The sequence below is a fragment of the Ochlerotatus camptorhynchus genome, unplaced genomic scaffold, assembly GCF_037179485.1.
Source record: "Ochlerotatus camptorhynchus isolate MF236.1 unplaced genomic scaffold, CSIRO-AGI_Acam_v1.1 ptg000070l, whole genome shotgun sequence".
NCBI lineage: Eukaryota > Metazoa > Arthropoda > Insecta > Diptera > Culicidae > Ochlerotatus > Ochlerotatus camptorhynchus.
Window position 1 is genome coordinate 4829043 of NW_027040560.1, and position 14580 is coordinate 4843622.

Here is a 14580-nt window from a genome sequence, read left to right on the forward strand (position 1 = left end):
GGCTGATCAAAACATTTAAATATTCTGCCACTTAAAAAAAAGCTCTTCAAGATCTTTAACATAGGGGAAATGTATGTAATGTCGGCCTAAGTGTCCCTAATTTGGGCACATACATAAATTCAGCAATCGACTAAATTTTCAATAGCGACCAAAAGTATCCATCAGTACCGTCCTAATGACGCGTTCATCTAGATACAATTGGTAAATATTTTAGCGATGGGCCCAATCTTAGATCCATAGGCCAACATAAGAGCCATTTCCCCTATATATAAAATCTTAAAACTAGATAATTTTTCGAAATAAATTAGGAATAAAATATGTTATACCTCGGTTATCCTAGTTCAGTTGCCACCCAGTTAGACAAAATATTCAAAAATTTAATTTTAAAATAATATTGAATTGAAATTTCACATTGCGACAGCAGCTTCTACAGATAGGCTCAGTAATTTTGTTTTTTCTTGCGAATACGTTTTTTCTCATACTTCAAGGTACACATTTAAAAATTTGAATGAAAATTATTAGGGCTGTAAACTTTTCCCAAAACCAAATAAAGCACTAGGCATCGAATTTTCATAGCATGATGATACCTATTTACCCATTCGCCCATACATGCTGCACATTGCCTATCATAGCCCTACTAAGCGCTTAGAACTATCTTCAATTCACTCACTCACTCATACCGCTGCCTGTTGCCGTTGCTTACTCCACGTTGACTCGCTTGGCGATAGATTGCCTCGATGAAGTCGCTTCGTCACTGGAGGCCACTTAGCCTTGACATTTGCTCCACTCGCATGAGGGCGACCTGGGCGCACCGAACCTTTATCAGTGATCGGCGGACCGCTTCAGCCAATGTGCTATGAGAAGTGGATCTCCGGTTCTTCCGTGTTCGACGGATCACTACTGCCGACGAGATGTTTGCAACTATTCCCTCGTCTGTGATCGGTGGACCAATGGCCGCTCCGTCACCGTATTCGTCTTGATTCTATGAGTGAACAACGTACTCGATCCGTTCAACCAGCACCGTGGACATCCAGGAGAATGGTAAAGCTACAGTGGAAGAAAAGAAGCCCTGCAACGCAGTGCGGTTAGCTTCATGCGTGTGGTTTCCTGCATGCATCATCACTTACTTCACGGTGAAGGCTTCTTTCCGGATGCTTTTGACCGGATACTTTTGGTCGACTAATCGTCTGTCGTACTTCCTCCAAACGCCAGATCTTTGCTGTCTGCTGCAAAGCCACACGCGTCACTCACACGTGAACAGAACCAACTTAGCGGTGCCAATTACCTTGTGGTCGAGTTTCTCTGTCGATTCGATACACCTATGTGCTTTGCCTCCTCGGGCCAATCTTCCGATCGTACTGGTGGGCGGATGTTGCCACGTGTCTGTTGAAGGTAATCGAATGATCAACGCGCTTAGTGAGAGAGTGATTTATGGATTAATTTACCTCTCGGTGGAATTCAGTGGATCCGGCTGATCAACACCTGCTCTGGCAGTTGCTGTGGGCGTAACGTGCCGGCTGTGAAAACCGCAAAGGTTTCATTATCGATAAACTGGATGCACGGCGATCAAATGCGAGGAAATTACCTGCTGGTTAGAAAAACCCTCTTCCTGCGTCGCCGTCAGCGACGGACGTGACGTATCCGATGGTGCTGTGGTTGATCCTGCGTTGGTCTGACAAGGACGACGGTTTCCCAAAATGCTTTGACTTGCACTCGCGCCGTTCACTTCACTGAGCGGAGTTGGCTTTCAGCGGCGGGTGATCTGGCAATCTCGCTCCCAAATTCGCACACGTGCCGTCACTTTTTACGGAGAAGCAAACACCACGTTTCACTGTGACGAAACAAACCGAAATGATGTCTTGCCCGTGCTATGCCAGTCTCCGCCAAGCGGAAATCGTTCGGAACTGTCAACAGGACGGCAGTGACAGGTAGCGAATCTCCCTTTCTTGCAAATGTGTTACTGGCTGGGTTCTATTTGTTTATCTTGGCTACACGGGTACTGATAATTATTATGTTGTTTGCTCATGCTACTAACTAACGTAACTGTAACAGGGCTCCTATTGAACATTATAGAAGGGCCAAAAGAGCCTTGCCCCCCCCCCCCTAACTAGACACCTATGCTCTGTGCTTAACTTATAATGCATTAAAGCAGAAGAGCTAAAACAATTAACGGTATAAATTGTGTAGCCCAAGCCCAACAATGTACGGAGCGATAGATAAATATTACCGTACAATACTGTACGGATGTTTTCAACCCTACTTCAACTTTAAGTTTGAATTGTTTGAAATAGAAAAAAAACTGGTTAGTAATCTAGTATTTTTTTTTTCTAGGTGGCGATAGTACCAGTGGTCGTCCAGGACGTGAAGGCGTCGCCGTTTGTTCACAGAAGCGAGCACTATGCGTGACGGCCATTGTTCTGGGAACCCTGCTGGGTAAAACAGCAATCTACAGCGAATAGCCGCACGCAGTTAATAATCGAAATACCTTGCATTTTGCAGCCACCGCCTTGGTGATAGCCTACGCCGGTCCCCAAAGCGTGTGTCCATGCGCTGGAAAGATACCGCCCGGGTTCGTCGTGGAAGGCTACAACAGTTCGGAACCCTTCGAACCGATTGCCACGAATGGCCAACCGTTTCCCTGGCTCTTGCCAACACTGCCGAACAATGTACGACCCAATCGGTACATGTTGACCATTCACCCGAACCTGACGACGATGGACGTGAAGGGTTTGTTGATGAACAGTTCCGGTTTTGAAATTCAGATTGATCATATCGCTGTTTTGCAGGTCAAGTGACGGTTGAGTTCTACGTTGAGAAGGAAACTAGTTTCATCGTGCTACACGCACAAGATTTAAATATCACAGAGAAGGTATGTATTTTTTCTACAAATTTCGCCCGTTGTTGTAGAAATAATTAAAATCTTTAACTAGGCGTTGGTAGGACCGAAGGGGTACTCCCTGAAAATTCTGCGAATACTGGAGTATCCACCAAGGCAGCAGTTGTACATAGAGCTACGGGATAAACTACGCAAGAAGACCAACTTCACTCTCAGCATTCGATGGCACTCGAAAATGATCACCGAGCCGGATGGGTTCTTTGTCGACGTCTTCGAACCGGAGCCAGATGTTAAGAAGTACTGTTCTGATCGTTGAAAATTCAATCGAAAAAGGTGTTAACAATTTGTTTCCACACTCTCAGAATTCTGGCAGCGACAGTATTAAAGCCTGGAAGTGCCCGGAAAGCATTTCCCTGCTTTGATGAACCACATTTGAGGGCATCTTTCAGGATATCGTTGTTCCGAGACCGGTTCCACATAGGATTGTCCAATTCGATCGTGCAGGATACGGATGACGTTGGATTCTACATGGGAACGGGTCTGGTAAGAATGCTTTTTTGTAGTCCTGTATTGCATACCAGTACTAACACAAGAATCTTCCAGCTTCGAGATGACTTTGCCGAGACGCCCCCTCTTCCACCGAACTCGATCTCCTGGGTGATCAGCAGTTTTAAGCGTCAACTGCTTGATCCCTCGCCTATCTACCAGATGGTCAATATCACCAAGGATACCCATAAGCCACTGCTGGAACCGACGAAACAGCCAGCGAAACTGACCAAAGCGGAGAAGAAACCATTCCGCAATCTAACTGCCGTTCTACTGTCCAAGAATCTTTTCAAACTAACAAACAATATCCCACATAGCACTACCAAGCCATCTACCGTGAACGAATCCAGCAGCGCAGTATCCGATGCCGTAGCGGCAAACGTAATTCAGGGAACCCGTACCAAACAAGGTGGAAACGGAACCGAGACCAATCATACCAGAGCGAGTGATGCACTGGAAATCAAGACAGCACCGGCGTATTCGTTCTACGCCCCACAACCTTACGTAGACAAGGGCAGTTTCGTGCTACACACATCCAGGGATATTCTGGAGTATCTTCAACAGTGGTTGGGTGTGGCGTATCCACTGTCAAAGCTAGACTTTATCGTGCTGCCGAACTTGAACGATGACTTTACCAGCTCACTTGGGTTGATCGTATTCCGGATGTCGTTCCTGAACTCACCGGAGGATGTCTCCACTAAGGATTACCACATGTCTGTGGTAAAGATATCGGAGGGTATCGTTAAGCAGTACTTTGGAGGACTAATTTCACCGAAGACCTGGAAACACGTTTGGCTCTGGGAAGGCATTATCAAGTATCTGAGCAGGTTTATACTGACACCGATCAAGCCACTGTGGCCGATGAATGAGTTGTTCTTGATTGAGACCACTACGCGAGCCATGGACATCGATGCCTTGCAAGGTTGGGAAAGTTTGAACCTTGGGACTTCCGAAACTGGAGACAACGAAGAATTCTACATTGACAAATCGGCTTCGATGCTTTCCATGCTACAATCAGCCATTGGGGAAGTCAACTTCCGCCACTGTTTGGGGAAGTTCATCAAAACGTTCAAATTCATGACCGCAGAGCCAGCAGATCTGTGGTCGATCTGTGCACGACAGGTCAACAACAGTAAAAATGTCAAAGAGATGATGAACTACTGGACTAACCTGCCAGGATTCCCATTGGTCAATGTCAGCCGACAAGGAAACGAGTTTCACATCAGCCAAACCCCGTTTGCTCCAGCTGAATTCGTTGCTATTCATGACGATCCGAATGTTGAGGAAAACGACACCACATCCACGACCACAACGACGACGGTTGCCCTGACCACTAGCGGCAAGGACAAGAAACGTACCCGATGGACATTCCCAATCACCTATTTCACCAGCAATAAAGATCAACATCCAAAAACTATGTGGTTCAATTCGACCGAAAGTAAGTGTTGTTATTGGTTGTATACGTATAGCTTTTATCTCTCCGTCATTCCACAGCCAAAATTACACTCGATCACTCGCCGGAATGGATTAAGCTGAATCACGATCAAACAGGATACTACCGGGTGCTGTACGACGACGATAATTGGTCCAAGTTGGTCCAGCAGCTGCAAATCAATCATCAGATCTTCAGCACACAGGTATGACGGTTAATTTGCTTTTGATGAGATCTATTTTTATACTTCGGATGATGATTTGCAGGATCGCGTCGGTCTCGTTTCGGATATCTTCACCCTATGCCACGGCAATCTGCTCCGCTGTGATTACGCGATGGATTTGATAACATACTTTCCAACGGAACAGGACTGGGGTCCGGTTCTCGTGGGACTGAAGCATCTGGAAAAATGGCGCAAGATCCTGAAGTATTCCGAATGCTACCTCGTCCTGGCGGAGTACATCCGTCAGAATTTGGCCAAATCGATTCGTGACCTAACCTGGAACGACACCGGGAAAGAAGAGATAAAACTGCTACGACCGACGGTGCTACTGAGTGCAGTCCTCTGGGAAGAACCGGACGCGATTCGAAACGCCAAAGAGCTAATGAACGACCAAGCGAACATCCCACCAAATCTACGCTCGGTAGCGTACATTGGATCTGTTTTGTCCGGGGAGATCCGTTACTGGCACGATTGCTGGGCCCTGTACACTGCACTGCGTCGGGAGAAGGAAGTTGGATCCGAAGAACGGATGGAATTACTCCGAGCGCTCGGGGTAACGAAGGATGCCTGGCTGCAGAACCGGCTGCTGTCGCACGTGATAACACTGCCCGTGACGGAGATCGTTCAGGTGCTGCAGGCGATCGCTGGTACGCCTACCGGAGGGGCGATGGCCTGTCGGTTCCTGCAGGCCAAGTGGATTGATTTCCAATCGAAGCTGGGGAAGGGAAGCGTCAACTTTGCCCGGGTGATATCGGCCATCACGCAGTACGGTTCGACCAAGTTCGATTACGATGAGGTAAGTTGCTGGAACTCTACGCAGGATTTGTTCGGAAATTTCTCAACAACTTCCTTAGTTTGGTTATGTTTTGGCTTTTCAATACTTAGGAAGATCAACACTTTATCATCCAAATTCTTTGGAATATTTTTCGAACTACAAGTAATGAACCTTTTCTATGACATTTTTTCATTGTCCTAGAATATTGAAAATTTATACAAATATCTCTAAAGTGGACCCTACACGATTACTTTTATTGACAATAATCGTATTGTCAATACATTCTATATTGACGTCAATATATCGAGATTGACAATATTTCGGGATTCACATCATCAATATTATTGTCAATAATTCCCCTTCGCGTCAATATATTGATGCGTGTGGGGTTTGCTTAAAGTGGACCCTACACGATTGCTTTTATTGTCAATAATCGTATTGTCAATACATTTTATATTGACGTCAATACATCTATATTGACAATATTTCTGTATTCACATCATCAATATTATTGTCAATACTTGTAGGTATTGACAATATTTCTTACCGTGTGGGGTTCGCTTAAGGCTGTGACCCATTTGGTGGATTTTTTTTAACTTTTGGTTAAAATTTGACAGATGGAAAGTTATCGATTAACCCTGCTGTCCGAGCGTGGTTGTTTCTGACATACAAGAAGTTAAATTTTGACAACCGTGGTTGAGGTCTTCTCGAAATCCGATCGATCGACAGCACAGGGATTTTCGAACATACAGAATAACTTTCGAAATATCACTTTTAACCACGACTTAAATTTAACTCGGCAAATGGTTCACAGCACAAGTATTTCTTTCTGAATTCAAGATCTCTAAGATCTCTAAAATTCAATTAAAAAAAAACATTATCAAAGCCGTAGAAAAATGTTTAAAAATGTTGAAACTTTTTTTAAACCCAAGAATTGATAAGATTTGTCTTAGCCTGTAATCTTAGGGAACATTCATAAATTACGTAGCATTTTAGGGCGACCAGCAGCCATGTAGAAAAATCCGCTGCAAGGGGAGGGAGTCCAAAGTTGGTGTTTCATCAAACTTAGGCTGTGTTCCAATTGATGAATTTTTACTTAAATTTGACAGGCGGAAAATTTTCAAATAAACCTGCTATCTCAGCAGACTTATTTCTGACAGAAAAGGAATCAACTTTGACAGACGCTTTCTCGAAAATCGGCCGATCAACAACAGAGGGATTTTCGAACATCTTAATTTATTTTCGAAGCGTCAAATTTGAGTGAAAAATTTCCAAATGGAAAACACCCTTAACTTCTTTCTCTGACGTTTTGGAGGCTTAATGCCTGTTAGCTTAAGTGCCTGTTAAGCTGTTAGGCTTAGTGCCTTAATGGCTTAAAGTTGTTTATCTTGACAAAATAAACAACTCTTTCGAAGACGTAAAATTTCCAAAGCCTACTGGTTCCGAGTTGCATAGAGTTAAAGTAATAAATGTCGAAAATATGTTTTTTCCTTCTGTTTCGGTTTTTGTGCTTACAACCATGTAATGTTATATTTTTCCGAAGACTGGCAACTTTGCCTGAATCCGAGCAACATACACAGTAGCGCTGCGCTCGAGCGAAGGCGCAAGCAACGCATAGAAAAACAAACCTTTCTTCTGATGATGGAACCTTTGCTATCCAATTCGTTCGGAGCATTTACCTTTGAGCGGCAGATGACATGATCGGCATTTTGAGAACGTTGCGCAGAGGTGCTTTTTAAAATCTATATCTCTAAATCACTTGGAACTCATCAATTTACGAAAGAACAACGATTCAGAAATCATTTCCAAGTATGCTTATTTATACGTGTTTGAGAAAATGAGATGATAAACAAAAAATATAGGAATACCAGTAACATCCAGGGAAACAATTTTGACTAATTTTGCCAAAAATCACGTTTTCCAATTCAATTGAAATTATTTAGATAGGACCTTGGAAACAGTTAAATATACATATTCACAAATAATAGACCACCAGATAATCATTCCCGGGAAAAATACTCTGAACAAAGAACTATCAATAAAGTGAAATTTCCAGTGGGAGCTTTTTGGAGAGGTAGGAAAGAACCAGTGAAGCTGGAAATTTGTTATAAGGTTAGAAGAAACTTCCAGAGGGAGCTGAGTCTGTCGGAACATAACCATCCAGGAAAAGACGGTAGAAATTTCCGGTGGCAGTTTGAAAGTGCAAGTCGGAAGAAACTTTCAGATGAAGTTGGTACACACTTACCGATCAAGTCAGTAGGACTTCTGGTTTAGTAGGAAGGAGATTCCCGGAGAAATCCCAACAATATTGTGGTGTAAATCCGGAGCAACTCTGAAACAACAAAACTGCCAGATCATGCTGGAAGAAACTTCAAGAGAAAGCCAGAAGCACTTTTGGAGAAAGTCGGAATATATCAGGCTGCAACATCAGGGATCTTTTGATTGATGTCAGAAGAACCTTACACTGGAACTAGCTTCTGTGCGAAGATGTAATAAAATTCTGGAAAAAATCAGGAGTATTTAGTCGGAAGACATATTAAGTTCGACCAAGGCCCAATACCGTTATATAGGGCGGAGTTCTGGCCTGTTGGGAGGGTTGTGGTCTTTGGGTACCACAACCACGTTGTTAGCATCGTACCACTCGACGGCTCGCCAAGTCCGGCCAGAACAGCACAGGTCTATTATGTTGCTTTAGGAATGGTAACAGCCGCTTTTCCAAGCACTCCTGGGCATAGATCTCTTGATTGATGGTTCCCGTAGTAATGAAAATTCCGCTTTTTAGACCACACGTGCATATGGCCTGCCAGACGAGATATTTTTTTTCGAGAACTTCGATAGTTTGATGGTTTTGAAAATTTCTGCCACCTTCCCTTTTCCTGATGCGGTATAAATCTCCTGTCCTGGAAGCTGCTTGAAATCCGCCTTTACATAAGTTTCGTCGCCCATGACGACACAGTCGAACTTTGTGAGCAGATTCGTATACAGCTTTAGGGACCGCTGCTTTGCCGACGTGTTTTGTTTGTAATCTCGGTTCGCCACCTTCACCTTCTTAAACGTCGACAACCCGGCTCATTTCTTGGCCCGCTGCACAATAGTATGGGAGACATTGAGCTTGCCAGGGACGTCCCGGATTGGGAAGTTAGGATTCCGCTTATATTTTACCGCCACCTTCTTCGTCGTCGCTGCCACGTCCGGATTACGATTGCCGCCGCTTCCAGGCTTCCGACAAACACTCCCTGAACACTTTTAAAACGTTTGTCACGGTCGATTTGGCCACATCCAACAATTTTGCCAACTTGGCGAGAACGTCGGATTCTCTTGCTGCGCGAGCAAAATTTTGACACGCTGCTCCTTTTGCTTGGACGTCATTTTGAAAACTGGAGAGCAAACGGTGAAAACTCATCATAGCAACCATTGTATATACACTCAACTTCCAAATGCAGCATTTCAGGTTTTTTGGTTTTTTTTAACAGAAATACACCAATCTGAAGTTGACCAATTTTTGCGCGTTCCAGACTTTAAAATTGATGGCTGAATTTAGTACTTGATGGCTAGTTACTGGAGATTAGCAATTAAAAAAAAAATCCCTGCATTTGAGACTAATACCCTAATACTACTGCAGAAATTTGTTATCGGGAGAACGTGAACAAATAAATTTATTTTATTTCAGTTCTTTTCAAATGGTGGTCCTGATTGTTTTCTTAGAAACTATTGCGTAACAATACAAAGTCATTAACCCAAATAGTTTAATTCGTCTATAGTAAATCATTGATATTCAATGACGTTCATCTCAAGTTTGATGTTCAGCCAAAATACTTTACAACATGGAATTCAAACTTTTTGTCTCGTATTTACTTTATTGCATTAGCTTTAAATTATTCAACTCTTTCTCAAACTTGCTTTATCCTTCCACAGCTAAAATCCCTCGTGGAGCGTTTTGGCGACGGACCGGGCATGAAGATCCTTAACATGACCCTAAGCATGGTGGCGGCTAACGTCGAGTGGGTCAGCCGTTCGCAGGCGTCCATCTACAGTTGGATCGAGAGCAAGTTCCACTTGGATAAGTGAAACGAATCAACCAACCAGCAGAGAAGTAAAAGAAGCCACAAACGAGAGGAATTTTACGAAAGTGTAATGCAGTAAAACCAGAAGATAGGGAAACAAAAATGATATACATCTATTTTTTAGTTTTTCCTTTTTCGAATCTTTAGGAGAGACAAACCAAACAAACAAACAAACAAACGGCAGATTCAATCGAGCAAAACAAACCAGAACAAATCTAAGTAGACAAACAAAAAAAAACAAAGTGAGACCGAGACCGGTATGAATGTTTTCTAGAAAGCGAGCGCGAAATTTGAAGCTAAGAAAATCAGAATGCATTTATCTGTAGTACAATCTCTGGTAGAAGAATTTTTAATCTAACTATAAAAACGGAACAAATCTTCCAAAGACAGAAAAGCTAACAAAACAAACAAAAAACGGAAACATGTGCGATAAAGCTTTTACAGCTTGTTTGACTTTTTGAGTTTACTACGCTCGACGTTTCCTGCGTTCCATTTATCCATAGTTTCATATAGCCCGAGCCGATAGCAAACAACACTTCAGATGAGAAGGGACTGATTTGTGTAACATAGGAGCAAACATGACGTTTATTATACATTAGTCACACCCACAGATACACACACACACACTCATCGCATCGATTTCAATGCTCTTGACAGTGAGAAAATTCTATTGCGTAGGATTAGGAGTAGATCGGAAGGACGACGAAAAAAGACGCACCGTAACAAGAAGCAACTACTTAGCTCTCGATGAGACGTTTATTCCCTTCATCAGTTCTAAATGTAGAGAAAGTAAAAAACAAAGTGGTGCACCACAGACAAGTGGACCTAGCCTGCAAAATCCAACAGTTAACATCATCATCGCAGTAGGTTCGGAGGGGTCCACTTGTCGGTGGTGGATGCAAAGAAATGGATTTGACACGTAAACGCCCCCTAAACGTTTTCCGTTCCTTTTGTATCCACAGGCGGGTGATAAATTGTTCAACTGTACTTTTAGTTGATGAGAAAGAGAATGAAAAGCTACGAACAACAATTATGACGAAAAACTCTAGACAAATTGATTTGATTGCGTTCGCGTGTATATAAAAGAAAAATGTATATGGAAACAAGTACGCCATCCCCTCTCTATATTAATGATGATTTCCTTAAAACAAACCGGGAGCACGAAAGACGCGTGAAGTGGCAACAAACGGAAAGAAGGTCAAAACAGAAACTTGACCTACAGGTGTGTGATATGGGTGGCGGTTCCGGACGACCTCGAAGGGAACCGAATTTAAGCAGTATTAACGGAAATGGCAAACAGATTCTCTAATCTACTAAGCAGAGGCAGAAATAAGCGTTTCTCAGAATATATTTACGTTACAGAAATTTAAAGTTACCAGGAAGGAGATTAAACATTATGTGACAAAAAAAATGCTAATAAATGTTCGGTATCAGAGTAAACTATAATTAACTTTGTTGCTTCTCTTTTCCTGTAATGATCGTTTTCCTCCCCGAAAAAAAAACCGAAGCTGTAACGTTCTCCATTCTTCGTTTAGTGTTCACTGAACTTATTTAACTAAACATCAACTATGGAATCGCTGACTCGTTTTGAAATTCAATGCAATGACCCTGAAGAAGGCTTCAATGAAGAATCGAAACGTGATCAGGGATTCCATGCTTGAGGTTCTTCTCCAAAATGGAATCATTCTCTCGCAATATCTGTAATAGGTTTTTTAAACAGCAATGCTCAGTAAGAAAGCTGTGTAGCAATATATATATATATCTATACAAAAACACACACATATACGAAAAATAGGTTCGATTTTTTTCCTCTTTAGACTACATGAAACAGTCGATGATGGATTAGGTTTTTAATCAATACGCTTATCAAACGCATTCAAGCTTTCAGCAAACATAACACAACCGAACACACAAAACGCAACCGGATGATGAATTGCAGATGATAATATTTTCTACTTCAGTTGGTGCATCTCGTCAGTTATGAAAACCAATATTTAACCGCAAACTGTGTTAAGAAAATGAAAACAAAGCCAGAAACTAACCGAAGGCCGAGTATAAAGATTTCGTGTGCTAAGTTTTGTGTCATATTATCGTATAGAGATTATTATGTATATTATGCAAAATAGTGCAGATCGCGGCAGCAGCAGCAGCAGCAAGTAAATAGTCGGCTGTACTCTACAAAAAGAGATAAGTAGGAGCGGAAGCAAAAGCAAAAGAACGATAGTTTGATTTGAAGTGAAGGCAGATGGAAGCATTTTTTGTTGATTTTTTTTTTTAAACTATCAACTGGTCGACCGACGAAAAAAGCGAAGAAAACCGAAACAAAGCGAACCCAACAACCAGAAGCGTGTCGTAAAACATTGTGTCAAAAAAAAAGAACGTTAATAAAACACTTCAATCTGTAAAACTGTGCGGCTCGTGTTAAATTATTTTATGAGAAAGGTTCCATATAAATCACTATGTCAACTATGTTGAAACTGAGATAGGTGTGGATCAATGGTTCTCAAACTTTCATTGATTGAGACTCACTATGAGAAATTGTATAAACTCGGGATTTTCATTTTAAAATTTCCGATTTTCCCAGTTGTTCATACCCAAGTAACATTTCCAGTTTTATAGAGGTTTTATAGCATTCTACAAGTCTAAATCATGGTCTACAGAACCTTCTTAAAACCAAAATTGTTACTTGGGTATTCAGCAACAAACGAAAGTATTCAGTAAATTTGGGATTTAAGAAAATTTCCAAGATTGATTTCGGCTTATGTTTTGAGTAGTTTCAGGCCAAATGACGAATCAGAAACAAATTGACCTTCTCTGATTCACATTTTTGCTAAAATTCGACCATTTTGGATTTCCAATCTGGAATTATTCTTGGGAATTTAATAACATGGAATGTTTCAAAGGATTTCTGAATAGCAATTTAAGATAATCTATGAGAATATTCCTAGACAACTGTGCGATAAATTCAAGGGGTGTTTTGGAAACAATTTAAAGACTGTTCTGAGAAAAGGCTCATAGAGGAGACATTCTATGATCATTGCCACGACAATTTTGAACAGAATTTCAAAGGAATTATGATCAATAATTAGGAAAAGCTGAGGAGGAATTATTCCGTACATTTTTTTTGGATAATTCTAAAGAAAGATCAGAACAGTGCAGTTTCGAACCCCTTCGGATACGGTTGTGTTTAAAGTTTGCTCTCTGTTTTGTGCGTGCGTTCGCTTTCATTGTTATCGGCTGCATTTACCGGATTAACGCTGGCACTCTGCCTCCCGGACAGTTATACGTGTGTGATTGGTGGTTTTCTCGCTTTCCGAGAAGTTTTAGAATCGAGAAAGAAACATGATTCATCATGTTTGCAAGCATCAGAAGATTTGGCGCTATCGGCGTTGTTTGATTTTTTCTCCCGGATCAGAAATTTGTGGCATCGCGAGTGATAATTTGAATTTCAGTTTATTTACGCGGTAATAATGTTGGTTCGCTGGCAACTATTTTTGAAAAAAAAAATAAGTGTTTTCGATCGAAAGGGGAAAGTGCTGATAATGATACTTTTGGTTGCATCGCCAACTTGAGGTGAATCCTAACCGAATACCCTACCCAACCCTCCAACTCCGTAGCACTTATGAGGGTGTCGCTAAGTCGGTGGCCTCTCGTTAAGTAAGTACTACATCAACATTTCCTTCCCTATCCCTAGTTATGGTAAAGATGGGCGTGGTCGGGAATAGCGACAGTTATGCTTCTGTTACTCTTGTTTAAATCAACCAATGTTTACTCCCCAGCATTATTCCTGAAAGTAGTCTAACTGAGAATTTCAGAAGAGACGTGAGTGTCGCTAGTATCCAATCTACGAAGTATATCATAACAACGCTAACGCTAAAGGGGAAAGTGCTGATAATGTGCCTGCCGCGAGTTTTGGTGGTGATTCAGTAGACGACGTTGCCGTGAATCAGCGAGTCTACGGCTTACAAAAGTGGTCGTATGCTGGTCTCTCGCCAGTGTCGGAGATTGTGAGCAAGCTTAAGGATGCGTCGCTGGATACACCCAAGACTGGACGGGCGGTAGCTGGTGGCCGTGAATGGAACCTAGGGAAAGCACTAGACGCAAACCTCCTCCCAGGTGGCCATGGCAATGCAAGAAAATTTGTTTTCGTTGAAGGAAGGATTACAACAAAGGTAATTGCTATTAGATATTTTTGCAAACAGTGACAGATAGCAGACATGAAGCTCAAGTGGAGGTGCCGGGCATAGGTGTTATATCCTAGACAAATGGTAAGTTACAAATTCGCTGTTGTCGTCGTCTTAGGCACCGTCGTAGTCGCTGTCGTAATCTCCGTAGTATATTTAAAATTAACCATCAGCCGCTGAAACTATTTGAATTATCGCGTATTTCTGTTGTTAATTACATACCAAGTGAAGTGGAGTGTTTTAATTTTGAGATGCTTGATAACCCTAGAGGGATCGGTTTTGCTTAATGAGCAGAATATCATGGGTTTAATCCCAAGCTCTCCCACAACATAACACAACACAACACAAAAATATCAAGTATCATTCGAGCTAAAAATATTTATTTGCATAATATAACCTGGAAATTTCAGGGTTACATCTTTCTTATATTGGGAGACATAGAGCTGCATCATATTGTTTGTAAAATAATTATTATTTTCATTGCAGAATACCACTTTTTTATCCATATAAATGTATCTTT

General features: G+C 41.8%; 1 protein-coding gene across 3 annotated transcripts in view; it reads left to right on the forward strand.

Annotated features, from left to right (window-relative positions):
• LOC135697418 (endoplasmic reticulum aminopeptidase 2) overlaps positions 1 to 12283 on the forward strand; it is a 56436-nt gene extending 44153 nt beyond the window's left edge. For all 3 annotated transcript variants that reach the window (XM_065217078.1, XM_065217076.1, XM_065217079.1), the window contains 9 exons: positions 2332 to 2433; positions 2500 to 2727; positions 2787 to 2869; positions 2931 to 3133; positions 3199 to 3379; positions 3440 to 4820; positions 4877 to 5019; positions 5081 to 5833; positions 9728 to 12283. In XM_065217078.1, coding sequence (XP_065073150.1) covers positions 2332 to 2433; positions 2500 to 2727; positions 2787 to 2869; positions 2931 to 3133; positions 3199 to 3379; positions 3440 to 4820; positions 4877 to 5019; positions 5081 to 5833; positions 9728 to 9880 — 3227 coding nt within the window. In that variant the 3' untranslated portion in view covers positions 9881 to 12283. The remainder of the gene's footprint in view (positions 1 to 2331; positions 2434 to 2499; positions 2728 to 2786; positions 2870 to 2930; positions 3134 to 3198; positions 3380 to 3439; positions 4821 to 4876; positions 5020 to 5080; positions 5834 to 9727) is intronic.
• The last annotated feature ends 2297 nt before the right edge of the window (positions 12284 to 14580 follow it).